This window comes from Mesoplodon mirus (genome assembly GCF_964341445.2).
Source record: "Mesoplodon mirus genome assembly, chromosome: 11".
In the NCBI taxonomy this organism is placed as follows: Eukaryota; Metazoa; Chordata; class Mammalia; order Artiodactyla; family Ziphiidae; genus Mesoplodon; species Mesoplodon mirus.
Window position 1 is genome coordinate 66183898 of NC_138987.1, and position 16430 is coordinate 66200327.

General features: G+C 43.9%; 1 protein-coding gene across 1 annotated transcript in view; it reads right to left on the minus strand.

Moving 5' to 3' along the window:
* The window catches only part of PPM1H (protein phosphatase, Mg2+/Mn2+ dependent 1H), a 277205-nt gene that overhangs the window by 176776 nt on the left and 83999 nt on the right, over nucleotides 1–16430 (minus strand). The window contains exon 2 of the mRNA XM_082634561.1: nucleotides 3452–3617. Within this exon, the coding sequence (XP_082490687.1) occupies nucleotides 3452–3617 (166 nt within the window). The remainder of the gene's footprint in view (nucleotides 1–3451; nucleotides 3618–16430) is intronic.

Below are 16430 nucleotides of genomic sequence, written 5' to 3' on the forward strand. Positions count from 1 at the left end.
CCTGGCAGATTCTTTGAGAAACTGCAAGCCTGGTCCTGCCTCAGGGTCCTTACAGTTGCCTAGGATGTCAGACTGTTCTTCCTCCCAACAGCTGCCCTTTCCGGTCTTTGCCCCAGTGTTACAGCTGACACCTCCTTTAACCACCCTGCGCCACACGCTTCCTATTATTACTGCTTCCCTACTTTGTTTTTCTCAGTGGTGTTTATCTGCCACGCTATATATTTTAATTGTTTGTCGCCGTCAAACAATGCAAGCTCCCTGTAGGGAGGGATTGTTGTCTGTTTTATTCCCTGCTGAATCCTCAGCATCCAGTTCCGGGAACACAGCCCGCACTCAGTGAGTCACCTGGCACACTAGATTATGCTTTTCAAGCTTTTAGAAAGCGGCACAAACAACAACAATGAAACAGACAATCTAATTTTAAAATGGGCAAAGGACCTGAACAGACATTTCTTTAAAGAAGATACATCTGGCAAATAAGAAGCACATGAAGAGATGTTCAACGTTGCTAATCATGGGAAATACATACCTACAATGAGGTACCACTTCACACTCATTAGGGCAGCTATTATTTTAGAAAAACAAATTAACAAGTGTTGGCAAAAATGTGCAGAAATTGGAACCCTTGTGTACTGCTGGCGGGAATGTAAAATGGTGCAGCTGTTGTGCAAAACAGCATGGTGGTTCCTCAAAATATTGAACAGAATTACCGTATCACCCACAATTCCACTCTGGGTGTATATTCAAAAGAATCGAAAGCAGGGACTCAAACAGGTACTCAAACACCCATGTGCATAGTGGTAATATTCACAATAGACAACGAAAGCAAGTGTCCATCGGCGGATGAATGGATAAGCAAAATGGTACGTATGCACACAACAGAATATCATTCAGCCTTAGAAAGGAATAAGATTATGACGCATTCTACAACATGGATAATCTTTGAAGACATTATGATAAGTGATGTATGCCAACTATAAAAAGACAAATATTATATGATCCCACTTATAGGAGGCCCCTAGAGTAGTCAAGTTCACTGGGACAGGAAATAGAATGGTAGTTGCCAGGGACGGGGGGCGGGGAGGGGAAGGGGGAGAGAAGGAAGGGGTAGTTAGTGTTTAATGGGTACAGAGTTGCAGTTTGGGAAGACGAAAAAGGTCAGCAGATGGTTGCACAACAATATGAATGTATTTGATGCCACTGCACTATACACCTAAAAATGGTTAAAATGGTAACTTTTATTTTATGTGTAATTTCCCACAATTAAAAGGAAAAAGGCGGGGCTTCCCTGGTGGTTGAGAGTCCGCCTGCCGATGCAGGGGACACGGGTTCGTGCCCCGGTCCGGGAAGATCCCACATGCCGCGGGGCGGCTGGGCCCGTGAGCCATGGCCGCTGAGCCTGCGCGTCCGGAGCCTGTGCTCCGCGGCGGGAGAGGCCACAACAGTGACAGGCTTGTGTACCGGAAAAAAAAAAAAAAAAAGGAAAAAGGCAGCACAGCTCTTGCCTTAAACTCTAATAAGGAGCCTAATATATAAGGCAGGTAGAAGTGAAGCTGCTGTGGCCAAAGCAGGAATGCAGGGGGAGAGGTGCCGGCTCTGCATGGCATGTCCTTGCTGCCTGCGAGTGGTTCATGGACCCCACAGAGGTTCAGAGCCATCACAAAGGAGGGCCCTGGCTCCATCCTCAAGGGCTTATGCACTGGCTTCACTGTTCTTAAGGAAAGAACGGTAAAAAGTTACTCCTGGTTCCACTTCTAGGAGGAACATAGCAACAAGGGAAAACGCCATCACCCACAGGCCTTCAGCCAAATGTCAACACTGACTTAGTTTTATAGAAATCACTTTATATCCAGTGGCAGAGGAGACCTGCCAGGGGAAAGAGCAACATGAAGTCACTGGCACCCATATCCAATTATCACTACGTCTCACATTTTCTGAGCCCTTTTCCATAAAAACTCAATCCTCAAAATAAGTCCATCAAGAAGGTACAAAAGACATTGTGGATCTCCAGTTTACAAATGAATGAAAACTTAGTGGGCATGATCCGCAGAGGATTACAGAAGTAGAACTGACTTTAGGATAATAATCACGAGCATTGATCAAGGATTTATTAATGATGACACTGGCTCAGGACTTCACATGGACTGTTGGATTTCTTACTTGCAACTAGCCTCTTCCACTGTATTTGGTAGTTACATTATTCTTCCTTTTTAGAGAAGAGAAAGGGTGAGGCTCAAAGAATAAATAACTACCCCCAAATTGAACAGCTTTAAGCAATGGACTGTTCTGAAACGTCTTACTCCAGAGATCATGCACTTAACCAGTATTATTTTGTCCTGCCCATCTGGGTCCCTGACTCTCGCTTTTTGGGAGAGGCCTAATCAGTGCTTCCTTCAGCCTTGAAAGCAAGTACAACTGATGAATCTCCATAGGTCACTGTGTTTTCTAACCCTAAGTTGAACTAATGCTAACAAAATAAATCAGTACTCTTATTCTCTAAGCGTAAATGCAATAAGACACTATCACTTAGACTAAGAAGAGATTCCTAGATCCTTTACAATCCTATAAAAATTTACATACAAAAATATCCTAAGACCATTAAAATAAATAGTCACACTGGGGTCATCCCATTTAATGTCTCTTTTCTGTAGGAATAAATCTGCTGATCGACAGAGTGCTGACTATTCCCTACACTTTTCTGAGAGCTTCTTCAGAACTTTCCGAGGATGTCTGCTTTGTTCTCCAGAAATTGGAAAGAGGAGAAACGCTCTGTGGTTTGTCAATAGGGCATTCAGTCAGCAGGGCTGCCCCATAGGATGCAAGGGCTTTGGGCCAGTTGAAACAAATATTAATTTGGAAGAGCATCAAGCAAGGCTCCAACTGGACAACTCTAAGGGGCAGGCAAGGGGAGGAGAGCGGCAGAGTCGTGCATAGCAGAGCTGCAAGCCGATGGCTAGAGTTCCTCCCACTGCTTCTGAGAGACTTGCAGGGACTATCTCCTTCACAAAAACCTTGAAGTGGCTTCTTGAAAACCACCAAACATATAAACTAACTCTTGCAGCAAAACTCATATATGCTATGGGTGTTTTCTTTACTTTAAAGGTTTAGAACCTAAACACCAGCTGTTCCATTTATTTGTTTGTTTGTTTGTTTACTTTGGCCATGCTGCTCGGCTTGCAGGATCCTAGCTCCCCAACCAGGGATGGAACCCGGGCCCCCAGCAGTGGAAGCTCAGAGTCCTAACCACTGCACCGCCAGGGAATTCAACACCAGCTCTCCCTAACTCCATGTGTCACCTTCGCTGTGACGGTGTGATACCGTGAGCACAGACCTGCCACTCCACTAACTCTGGGGACATGGCTTTTCTCTCTTCCATTCTGAACATCCCACGACGGGGCCACAGCGCGCATGTTCCTCTCACCCGAGAACAGGGGATGAAGGAGGGTCTTACCGAGTTCTCCTTCAGCTGCAGCCCCTCCCCGTTGGGAAGTGAGGACCGTCTCTTAGCTGAGTTCCTGTTTGGGGTTGAGGTAATGGCCCCTGCTTTCTTCTTCACGGTGAGCACCTCACAGCTGGCTTGGTCTTCATTGTGTGTGCTCTTCCCGGCATTGATAACCCTGGAGGAGAAGCCAGAAAAGCCGGTCAGACAGAATGATGTCTGGAGAGCTGAGAGCCCAGTCTCTCAGGTCAGCCCAGGCAGGCTTCACAAATGGCACAAAACGAATGCCCTACTTAATGCACAGGACCTTACAGGCTTGGTGGAGTAAATGGATTTTTTAAAAAATGTTAATTCTACTAGAATATGTTAAAACATTTGCTAAAGCAATGTGCTGAGGTCAGCTCACCTTCGCAGGTGTCTGATAGACGTGATCAACCCCACCAATCCACTTCTAGTCAAAACACTCGAGACAATCACTCTCTGCCAATTACATTGAAGACAGACGGCTGGCTCAGGGAATTCTGTTGCATTTCTCCAAGTAATAGAGCAAAACCACCATCAATCTTATCAAAGAACAAGGCAGTAATTTACAGCACACTTTAAAATCCAAGAGAACAGAGAACTGTATTTCATGACTGCCATGACCACTTTTACTTTACACACAGAGAAGTGAATGGATCAAAGGTTTATTCTTTTTTTTTTTTTTTTTTTTTTTTGTGGTACGTGGGCCTCTCACTGTTGTGGCCCCTCCCATTGCACAGCACAGGCTCCGGACGCGCAGGCTCAGCGGCCATGGCTCACGGGCCCAGCCGCTCCGCGGCATATGGGATCCTCCTGGACCGGGGCACGAACCTGTGTCCCCTGCATCGGCAGGCGGACTCTCAACCACTGCGCCACCAGGGAAGCCCAGGTTTATTCTTTTAAAATTATCTTCACTCCTTTATCTTTTCTCATGTAGAATAACACTCCTCACATTGCATCATCACAACAGACTACAGGGCATGCTGATCTGTACGTGTGGCCCTATGATCTCCTGGCATGTTGATATTCTTTGGCCTAATTACTAATGTTCTGAGCACAGGAATGCTTCAGAAAAACATGCTACATCATCCATAGACCTTTATCTGTATCAGGTGACTGCAGAATGAACTCTTGGGTTTCGGCACCATTTTCTTATTAAGTAAGTAAGCGGCAGCTAAATTAGTTTTCCTGAAAGAGAGCTCTCCTTGATTTGCCATTGGCTGTGTTTTCTTTCCAAAATTTCAACAGTGTCACAGTAGGTGACAGAGTGAGTGTGGAGGATACAGACTCAGTGGCAAGGAAAGAAAGATGCTTTTTTTCAAAATAAGGTAAGATAGATGGAAATCCACCTTAAAAGTGTGGTATATACACCACTCAGTCTTGTTGTACTCCCTCCTAACAATTAATTAGAAGATGATCATTTTCAAATGGCTTTTTATAAAGAATTTTAAATTCTGAAATAATTATAAACTCAGAGTAAACTGCAAAAATAGTATAGAGGGTCTCACGCACCCTTCACCCAACTTCCCCCGAAAGCAACATTTTAGATCACTCAAGTACAATATCAAAACAAGCAACTGACACTGATCCAGCACTGTCAACCAGACTGCAGACCTTATTCAAATGTCACCATTTTTTATATCAAATGGCTTTCAGTATTGAAAACTGTATACACGCTACAATCAAACAGGAAACAGAGCAAATTGAGATCTGAGTGCTGTAAGACTTCAGGGAGTGTGTTTTGAACAGTCTTCTACCAAACCTTGGGATTCTATGGAGGTGTTTGAGATGTTTTAACATTTACTTTAAATTTATTTTTTAAATGTATAAGCATTTTGGGAAAAAGTGCAATAATTTAAAAGTTGATTCCCATCTGTTACATGTGAACAAATACATGCTAGTCTATATATTTTGGGCAGCTTTGGCATAATAAGCCTACTATCTTTTCTCTTTGACCAGTATCACTTGACTGGAAGAAGATCTGTTTAAAAAAATACCATCTGAGGGACTTCCCTGGTGGCGCAGTGGTTAAGAATCTGCCTGCCAATGCCGGACACACGGGTTCAAGCCCTGGCCTGGGAGGATCCCACATGCCGCGGAGCAGATAGGCCTGTGCGCCACAACTACTGAGCCCGTGTGCCACAACTACTGAAGTCCACGCGTGTAGAGCCCATGCTCTGCAACAAGAGAAGCCACCTCAACGAGAAGCCTGCGCACTGCATCAGAGAGTAGCCCTCGCTCACCACAACTAGAGAAAGCCCATGCGCAGCAACGAAGACCCAACACAGCCAAAAATAAATAAATTTTAAAAAAATTTGCAATTACTTATCTATATGTAATAGGAAAAAGATCATAAAAGTCATCTACTATCTCCACTATTTCAAATTTCTGTTCACTGAAACTGCTTTATCATTCTTCCTGAGTTTATTATAAATTTCAACTTAACCATATTTTTATAAATGAAAGTCTTTAACTCATTTTACACACGACAGTTTTGTGTAAGATTCGTTTTTTTTTAAAGTAGATTGTTGCTTACAGAATATGAAAATCATTGTCCTCACGGTGGGGGTCCTTCGTAGGAGGCGGGGTTCCCTACTGATCTCCGTGAGGTCAAATCTGCCTCCACACCCTCTCAGGGATGCAGGGAGGGGAAAGGTCAAGGTCTAGTTTTCGCCCCACCTTCACTCTCTCCTCTAAGGAGGAGGCGTTTTCACAAGGTTTAAGAATACAATGCTGAGGGCTTCCCTGGTGGCGCAGTGGTTGAGAGTCCGCCTGCTGATGCAGGGGACACGGGTTCGAGCCCCGGTCCGGGAAGATCCCACATGCCGCGGAGTGGCTGGGCCCGTGAGCCATGGCCGCTGAGCCTGCGCGTCCGGAGCCTGTGCTCCGCAACGGGAGAGGCCACAACAGTGAGAGGCCCACGTACCGCAAAAAAAAAAAAAAAAAAAATACAATGCTGAGAACCTACTGTAGAGCATAGGGAACTCTACTCAGTGCTCTGTGGTGACCTAAGTGGGAAGGAAATCCAAAAAAGAGGGGACGGATGTATACGTAGAGCTGATTCACTTTGCTGCACAGCAGAAACTGACATCACTGTAAAGCAACTGTACTCCAATAAATTCAATTAAAAAAGAATACAGTGCAATTCTTGACGACACGATGAAGACACACACTACCTGCATGAGATTATTAGTGCCACTATGCTTGCTGCCCAAGCTAAGTAAGTTATCCCAAGTTCCACAACCAGGAAGGAGCGCTGTTGGGATTCAGAGTGAGGCCTCCTTTGACCTCCAGCCCAACCTCTTCCTATTATACACGGGGATTTGCATCAGTCGGTGGGAGGACCAGCTGGACTGTGTGGGGAAGCACGGAATTAGCAGATTAGGCCAGCTCGGGTCTGTGCCCGAGAGAAAGGGGATTCTCTCCCTGCTTCTCTAGCTACTGGAGAAGGCACCCAGAGGAAGGATGAAGGGTGGATGGCTCAGATCTGCCTGTCTCTAGAGGAGCCCAGGTGTTTGCAGCTGGAGCTCCTAATACAGAACATGCATTTGTCTGGAGTTTCCCTTTCCATTGGACTTTTGGAGAACCAAACCAGGCAGAGGAAGGAGATTTGAAATACCACCTGCCTCTTCTCTGTCACTGACAGTGACTTCCAAGCAACATGTTTGGGGCGGATGGTTCGCTGGATGGTGATGTTACACCCCCGTGGTCACCCACTAACATCTTCCCTAGGGAAAGCCAAAGTGGAGGCTCAGCTAGGAAAACAAGTTCGTGACAACCGTCCCCTCCACAATGTCCTCTGAACGAGATCTGAGCTTCTATTTTTGGAACTTGGCATCACCCTGAATATTGGGACCTAAAAAAAAACCTGACTAAAGCATAAGTTTAACAAAAAAAGCATCACTGATCTCCGAAAGCTACATGCCAGGCTGACTCATCTGCCACTGCTATTTTCCAACAGTCAACAAAGCTACTATAATTACATAAATCACAAATCACTGTCCCTTGAATGCGCTGTATATCTCCTATCTCTCTTGAGGGATATTAAATTCCAAAGTTGACCTAACTTCAGCAAGAGACCCTAGAAACTTTACTTTATGCATGAGAAACCCAGGGCCCAGGAATACTGTGGCCTACACAAGGTCACACAGCTAAATACAGCGGAGTCCCAACTCTTTCTGCTTCAGCCCTCAGTTGTTTTATTTTTCTATTGTGTGTCTATTCTTATCGGCACTTGGTTGAGAAGGCTGTCCAGCAATGACTCATCAAAGCCAGGGAACCGTGAAGAACAATCAAGAGTGGACTTCCTTTGCCATTTCAAGCGAATACAGCTTGTGAAGGACACTGACGAAATGTCAAAAAGTCAGAAACATCAACCTAGAGGGAAGACAGCAGCCCCAACCCTGGAAGCCTATTTGGTCAGATATCTGATTATTATCCAGATGACAGTCATTTTAATTAAAGCCATTGCCTTTTTAAAACACACAACTGCTATCCAATATTTCATATTATTTCAAATTCCTGTGTCAGTTCAGCTTTAGTAGAAAGACCTGATTCTTCTCAATTTATTTTGGCTTTAAAAAGCTTGACCTCTATCAACTTAAATATTTCATTTTGTTCTTCAAAGGCAAATGCTTTGTTTACTAAATATAAATAAAACCTCCAATTCCTCTAAAAGTAAACTGAGAAAAACTGTGTTTCCTGAGTTCAGAAGCATCATTCTGTCAATAGGTTCAATTTTTTTTAATGTAAGCAACTGTATCAGTAGCTACATTCCCTTCTTATCATAGGCTCCAGCAAAAAGTCAGCACTATCTTGAGATCAACAGAAATGACTTCAAGATGTCCTTTCTTTAAGCAATACCCACCACCCATGATGCTTATTTTGAAGACTTAAAGACAAAACGTTGGTGGACCACGAATCATCATCTCTTTGGTGTCATTATTTTCCAATTTCCTACAAAGGGGGAGAACATCTTCCTTGAAATTAAACTGGAAGTAATAAAGCACAATGGTTAAGACGATGAGCTGTCTCCCCAGAACATAGCACACAACAGGTGCTCAACAAACGTCTGCTGAAAGAATGAATGAAACCAGACAGAAATCAACTCTGCTACTTCCTAGATGTAGAGTAATAACAGTATCTTACACTTGTTGAGAACTAATTATGTGCCAGGGACTGTTGTTAGCATTTTACATGTAGTAATTAACTCATGTAATTCTCTGTGGACTCTACGAGTTGGCCACCACTGTTCTCCTCTTTTTAAAGTCACAACTACTGGACAGCAGAGTGTTTGGTCAAGTTGCTTAACTTCTGCAAACCTCAGTTTCTTAGTAGTACTTCTCAGATTAAATTCTGGAAGTTGCTAAAATATATGTGTTCGGGAGAGGAGATATTAGTCACCTAAATTAAAGAACTGGGAAATTCTGAAGTTAGGGTTAAAATTCAAGTGGGAGAATTGTGAGACAATGAAGGGGAAGGTTAACTACTATGTCTTCAATATGGAAAGTTTACATCCAGTTCTTTCTTCCCTTAGAAGATCAGGATATGTTTGCCCTAGGAGAGAGACACGTGACAAAGTTAAATTCAATTATGGACTGTGTTAACCTACCAGCCTACCCTCAACTGGACGAAACACCTAGCTTTTTTTTCCCCTTGTAAAAACAGGTAAATACAGAATTTTAAGGTCTTGGAAGTCCAAAATCCTATGCGTGTATCAGATACAACTGGAAGCTATGACCTGAACACCAGGCGTGAATGTGACCATGAGATTTGTAGCAGAAGACCCTATTTAAAAAGAGCAAGTGGGGCCTCCCTGGTGGCGCAGTGGTTGAGAGTCCGCCTGCCGATGCAGGGGATGCGGGTTCGTGCCCCGGTCTGGGAGGATCCCATATGCCGCGGAGCGGCTGGGCCCGTGAGCCATGGCCGCTGGGCCTGCGCATCCGGAGCCTGTGCTCCGCAACGGGAGAGGCCACAACAGTGAGAGGCCCGCATACCGCAAAAAAGAAAAAAAAAAAAAAAAAAAAAAAAAAAAGTGTGAAAAAAAAAAAAAGAGCAAGTGATTCATTCTGTGCTACTATCACACACTTGGGAAACCTGTTTTCCTTCTTTCTGTTTGTAAAATATTCTAGTCACAAATTTTTAAAAAATCAACTCCACCTGAATTTCAGCAGAAAAATCCTGGTTTTAATGGCAACTGTCAAATTATCAAGTTACCTGCCTTCTCATCTGCTCAACACCTTGACCTTAAGGACATTCACCTGATAATATAACACACAGAGCAGGTTCCTATCACTAAATTCAGATGAGTAACTATTGTCAAGTAGTGAGCCCCTGTCACAACAGCCACTGGTCCAGAGAACTGACAATGGAAACATTTTCAGGACAGTCAATCCACAAAGGACAGTCACAGTTGATAATATTTTGGAAGGATTCCCACATGTCACAAGTGTCAAGTCATTCATTACCAACCCCTCCCCCTTGGCAACTCAGCAGAAGAACCAACAGAGACAATGGTCAGGTAGACCAAGTTCAAACTTGCCGTCTGTTCTCGGGCACAGTAAGTTTACTTTCTGTCTCTAAAATGGGGATGATAACTGTCACTTCCGATAGAATTAAATGCCCTAGCATAACAAGTATTTAACAGTACACAGTGAGTACTCAATATTCTTACTTAATAATAATATATCCAACACAAGCTAGCTGCCTCTTGTGTTGGGCCCAGAGGACTTCATCAAGTTATGTGAGTTTGAGGGGAACTTCTTCTTCCCTCTTCTTTCTGTCAGTGTCCCTCTGCCAGCCTCAAGGACACAGGGTCGCACCCAGAGCCTACAAGAGGCACGGCATGACACTTCCCTGAACACGGACCTCGAGCAAGGCCACCGGCTCCTCTGAGCCCTCTTCTCAAAGTGGTTGCAATACACAAGCCACCCAAGTGACAGTGTTCTGTACACAGAAAAGCGCCACACAGTTAGGAACCTGCTACTTCTAGGTTCCCACCCAGATCTGCCCAACGAGGCCATCTCTCCCCAGGCTCCTGGTCTCAGAAGCTCAGGTCCCAGACCCACAGAAAAAGACCAAAGAGAGAATCTGGTTGGGTTTGATCTTTTTTTTTTTTTTTTGGTATTATTCTATTGCTTTGTTTTTAAAGGAAATAAAAGCCTGGACAGTTTAGACTAAAAAGTTTACACCAAGTGTTAATACCGCTAAACAGCCAGTAATCACACTGAGTAAGAAGGAGCAAGCATTTTAGAAAGGCCATCAGGTGAACTGAGCTGTTGCTGATTCATATACAATTGAGAAGCAGGCAGCAAAAGGCTGGAGGGGGAAGGGTGGGAAATCAATCATTTGGGAAGGGTGGGAAATCAATCAATCTCTATATTTGGGAGGCCAAATATAGAGATCAATTATTAAAATTCTCTTTTCTAGGTAACCCCACAGGCAATGTTTCATGTGATTCTCTGAAGTGGTTACTGACCACCCAGACAGGCTGGAACATAAGGACAACTTAATTCCTAGCTCCAAGGGCGTTAATAACCTCTCATTCTTGGTGTACTAGAAAACCAGGGCTCTGACTAGGAACAAAAGCCTTCGCTAACAGCCATCAGCAAAAACAGCCAGGACCTCCATCAAGAATGGATGTTCCTGATGGGTGTTCTCCCAGATAGTTTCAGCCACCTCCGGGGAGGAGGCGGAACAGGAGCTCACCCCAGCCCATTCAGTTAACGGCCCGGTGGGTGTCACCAGGGAGGAGAAAGGATGGAAAGCCATGGAACTCTCTGTGGTGTCTGGCTTTCACACCTTGGAAGATGGCTAAGCACCAACAGGTGGAGGAGGCAGAGTGTCAAGATGGCAGGATGAACACAGGCTGAGAACAGAGCACACACGTGCAAGGCCTTCTCCCATCACGCAGCCTTACATGCTCTGGTTCCCAGGCCCTGTCCGTGGCTAATGAAGAGATGTGACCAATCGGGGGCTGCTAACTGGGGTCTCAAGGGCCACATCCAGCCGACAGACAGGTTGCTATTTTAAAAGTTGTGCCCACAAGGTATTTCTTTAGAAGGTGAATTTGTAGTTGCCCATATTGAAAAACCGGGGGCTTCCCTGGTGGTGCAGTGGTTAAGAGTCTGCCTGCCAATGCAGGGGACACAGGTTCGAGCCCTGGTCCGGGAAGATCCCACATGCCGTGGGGCAACTAAGCCTGTGCACCACAACTACTGAGCCTGTGCTCTAGAGCATGCGAGCCACAACTACTGAGCCCACGTGCCACAACTACTGAGCCCATGTGCCACAACTACTGAGCCCACGTATCACAACTACTGAAGCCTGTGCGCCTAGAGCCCATGCTCCACAAAAGAGAAGCCACAACAATGAGAAGCCGGCACACCGCAACGAAGAGTAGCCCATGCTTGCCACAACTAGAGAAAGCCCGCGCAGCAACAAAGACCCAACACAGCCATTAATTAATTAATTAAAAGAAAAACTGGGATATTTATATTAAAAATCCTAGTTTTCCCATTTTTCTTGGAAAATAATACCTTCAGCAACACCTGTCACACTGTTGGGCGACAACGATCAGAGATCGGGCATTTCCTCGCTAGCTCACCCCAGACCTCACCCTGTCCACTTCTGCCATTAAGTCACCAGCCTGGCCCCAAAGGCACTGGATTCTACAACCCTGTAATCAGATCTCTGCGACTTCATAAGTAAACCAAGAAAGTTATTAGGTACGTAGTACATCTTGATTGAAATAATTACTTTAAAATATTGTGTAGCCAAGAGGGATAAAGCAAGAAGACTAGGGCATGGCTTCTACCCCCAGGGAGCCCATAGTCATCTACATAGTAGAGACACCTTCCTATAAATAACTGAGTTGTTCCGACTGATGCTATACCCAAGATATATGTCACAAGAGACCTGAAAATGCAGAGGAGGAGGCAATTCTGCAAAAGAAGAGTCATGGAAAGTGTCACAGCTGAGGTGGCACCTGAGCTCAGCCTCATGGAATAAAGGAGGAAATCAAGAATCAGAGAAAAAGCAAGGCAAGACCCTCCAGGCATAGGAATAACCTCTGAAAACAGGGTGATGTGGACTTTATAAAGAGGGGCGGGTGTGACTTAAGTATAGGCTTGGTGAGGGAGCTACATCAGAACTAGACCATGAAATTCTATAGGAACTTTATCCTATAGAGCCTATGACCCATGGGAAGAATCTAAGACGCTTTAAAGAAGGATCTGATATGATAAAAACTGTTTAGGAAAATAACAGTAGTGGCCTGATGGAGGATGGATTACAGAGGATAAATGACAAAAGTGAAGAGCGTCACTTTTGTCGCACAAGAGTGTCACAAAAGTATCACTTTTATAACAGCCCAGGTGACAAAGAGGTCATGAATCAAGTAGTGGCTCTGGGTGGAAGCGAACAGAAGGCTTCAGAGGACGTGAAAGAACTGAGAATTCCTAGTTAAGACCTGCTGGACACAGGTAGTGGAGGGGAGAGGAGCAAAGATGCTGCTCAGGTGTCCACTGGCAGGGTGAGCAAACTCCAGGGCTTCCCTAGTGGCACAGTGGTTGAGAGTCCGCCTGCCGATGCAGGGGACACAGGTTCGTGCCCTGGTCCGGGAGGATCCCACATGCCGCGGAGCGGCTGGGCCCGTGAGCCATGGCCGCTGGGCCTGCGCGTCCGGAGCCTGTGCTCCGCAACGGGAGAGGCCCCAACAGTGAGAGGCTCGCGTACCGCAAAAAAAAAAAAAAAACCACGAAGTACTCCAATTATGAAGGGAGATGAGAAGGTGAAACAAGGCTTGGGGTGGGGAGTTCTGGAGGAGATAATGAAATTGGTTTTAGGAGAGTGAACAGAAAGTTCTTAGTACCAGAAATTACAATGGCAGTGGCAGCCAACTTCAGCTTAACTAGGGGTTGGCAAACTGTGGCTTGTGGGTGAAATTCGGGCCACTGGTTGGTTTTGTATGGCCCCCAAGCCGAGAACGTTTATTACATTTTTAAGTAGTTGGGAAAAAAAATCAAAAGAATATTATGTGACATGAAAATTACATGAAATTCACATTTCCATGTCCATAAATAAAGTTTTATTGGAACACAGCCACATTCATTCATTTACGTAATTATTGTGGGCCTCCAGGTACAATGGCAGTTTAGTAGTTTCCACCGAACTGTCTGCCTGCCAAGCCTATAGTATTTACTACCTATACCTTTACAGAAAATGTGCTGAGCCCTGAAATAAACTATTAGACTGAACGCTCTGAAATTGTTTTTATAGGTCAAAAACAGTCCGATACTGACAATTTCATATCACTACACATAATATATAAGTGAAGCAAAGAGAGAGATGTAGGTTTGGATAGAATTTAATGTGCATCTTGGTGTTACTTATAACGTTAGCTCTGGATATACTTCGCTGCTAGCATTTGGGGGCCATCGTTAGCTCCTAGCTCCCTCACCAGTGTAATGAGATAACTGAAGATTAAAAAACGAACACTATAGATCAAAAGAAGATATAGTATTGTCCCAAAGATCTCCCTACATAAATATCAATGTTTTCTTCTTCACATTGGCTGTTTAGAAATGAACTTTTAATATAGTAAAGGTAAAAACCAGAAAGCTGCCATTGGGCACTTCCTTTCAATTAGTCTCTGGGTCCTCTAAGCAAAACCATTGATAACACTAAAGACCAACTTCCACATTTAAATCAGGAAGTCTGCACTCTGTCAGATGCTGGAGCAATTCCCATACAAGGCCACAGTGCAGCTCTGTGGGGGTCAAGTGAAATCAAAATAAAGGCCTACCTAAAGAGGATTTCGAGTTTGGAAGTTTTGCATTAAATAGAGCAGAAAAATAACTTTTTTGCAGGTTTAGAACAGCGCTACTTGCACATAGCTGTTAGCTCCTACTGACAATTAAAAAAAAAACGCAATGTGCTTGAGGTCACTACATTGCTAAAGATAACGTTTTCTTTATTTATTTGACCAGATGCATCAGTACTATCAGCAATGTTAGAGAAATGTATTTTTCAAGACAAAGTGAAAGTCGATTTGAAGCGTGTAACCTAAAAAAAGCGAACTTCAAAAAGCCAGAAACTAATGAAATGAAACCAAAAGATAAAAGGATGCTAATCTCAACAGACATCACATAAAATACACAAATTTTTAATCAGCAGGTTCCTCAAAAAGCCATATACAATCTTGGTTTTTCCCTTGCTCTGGGATAAAGAAAGTTCTGGGCCATCTAGGGCTCTGATATTTTCCTTTTTAACCTTAAAGCAACACAAGACAAATAATTTCATACAGAAGAGGACTGTTTGGTGGTAAGAACACTCTAAGTTGGGATTTCTGAGTTCCTGGTTTAGAAAAGATCTTTAAAAATGTGCTCTGTCCTTCATTGGAGAGGTGAAGGCCACTCGCCCACGTTCCTCAAACACGCCGGCTGTGCCCCTAAACACACAACAGAGCAGGATGCACCTGGTGGGGTGCAGGCAAGCAGATTTCTGCTGGAAATTTGGGAGGCAGCTGGGTAAAGCCCTTAAGAGCAGAAAGACTCTGGAACCAGACTCCCCAGGTCTAAAGGCTGGGTCAGCCAGAAAGTAGCGGCAGGACTTTCAGTAAGCTACTTTATCTCCCTGTGCCTCTGTTTCTTATCAGTAAGACAGGAACAATGAGCAGTACTTTCCTCACAGGGTCCTTGTCCGACTGTTGGAAAACAGAACCGTTTAAAGTGCTTTCCATCTAACAACTGAGTGAATGCTTGTAACCCTAAACACTAGAGAGGTGTGTCATGATCCTCATTGTATTGACCCCACCAGTATCATATGGAAAAAGATTCAGTTAAAGGTCCTAGACGAGCCCTTATGGCATTTTCTCAGAGTCACTGAGGTTTTAAACGATGTAGTGTGTTCACACAAGCGATGCTCTTGCAATTAGTTGCACAACGGCCTATAAATAGAACACAGGTATTGCAGGAAGGAATTGTGACATGTCATATGGTTTCAGCACTCCAACATTTTTTGTTCTAAGTACATTATTACAACAAATGTACATTAAGAACAATAATTAATTTTCCCCTCATTACTTCAGTTGTTTTTAAAAAACACATTTATTTTAACTAAAAATAATCTGCTTTGGAAAACCTTCACCCTTGTGTTAACTAACCTGTAGAGAAAGTCTGTTTTGTTTCCAGATTAAAGCCTGAACAACAACAAAATAGTCCTTTGAAAGCTGATTTTTATCTGATCCAACATTTCTACCTTTGTGCTCAGACCCATGACAAAGCTCAGTTAACAGAACAAGACTCCCTAATTTATAAGGAAAAGAACATGCTAGTTTAACCCCTGAGGCCCTAGAACGGCCAAATCTGGGTTCCATTTTAGGAAAACTAATCTCCCCACCCTCAAAAAGCTAGAAAGTACCACGAGACTTTGCTATGGCCTTGAAGGAGACAAATGCACTGACAAGAATGTCAACTGTTTAAAACTGGATGCCCAATACCACCCCATTATTTCACTTAGTTAAAGATAGATATGCTTCCTAATGCTGGATGTTGATTTTGGTTATGTTTTCCCACATCTCAAGTCACACAGCAGGGAGTAGGCACTCAATAAGTTAGTTGAATGAACAAAGGAACTCATATTCTCTCCATAACATCAATGGGGGCACTAGAATAATGAATGAGTTCTAAGCCTGCCTATTTGTTTCTAAAAGCTTAAAATATTTTTACGGGGGGGTGGGTGGGTGAGGGGGACTTCCCTGGCAGTCCAGTGGTTATTAACGGACTCTGCACTTTCAATGCCGAGGGCATGGGTTTGATCCCTGCTTGGGGAAATAAGATCCCGCAAGCTGCAGGGAACAGCCAATATATATATATATATATATGTTTTCTTCATGAGGGTGTCCCCTCAAATCAATTCAAGGAAAATAAATCTATGTTCCAAAGAAAAAAAATTATTTACTTATGAGTGC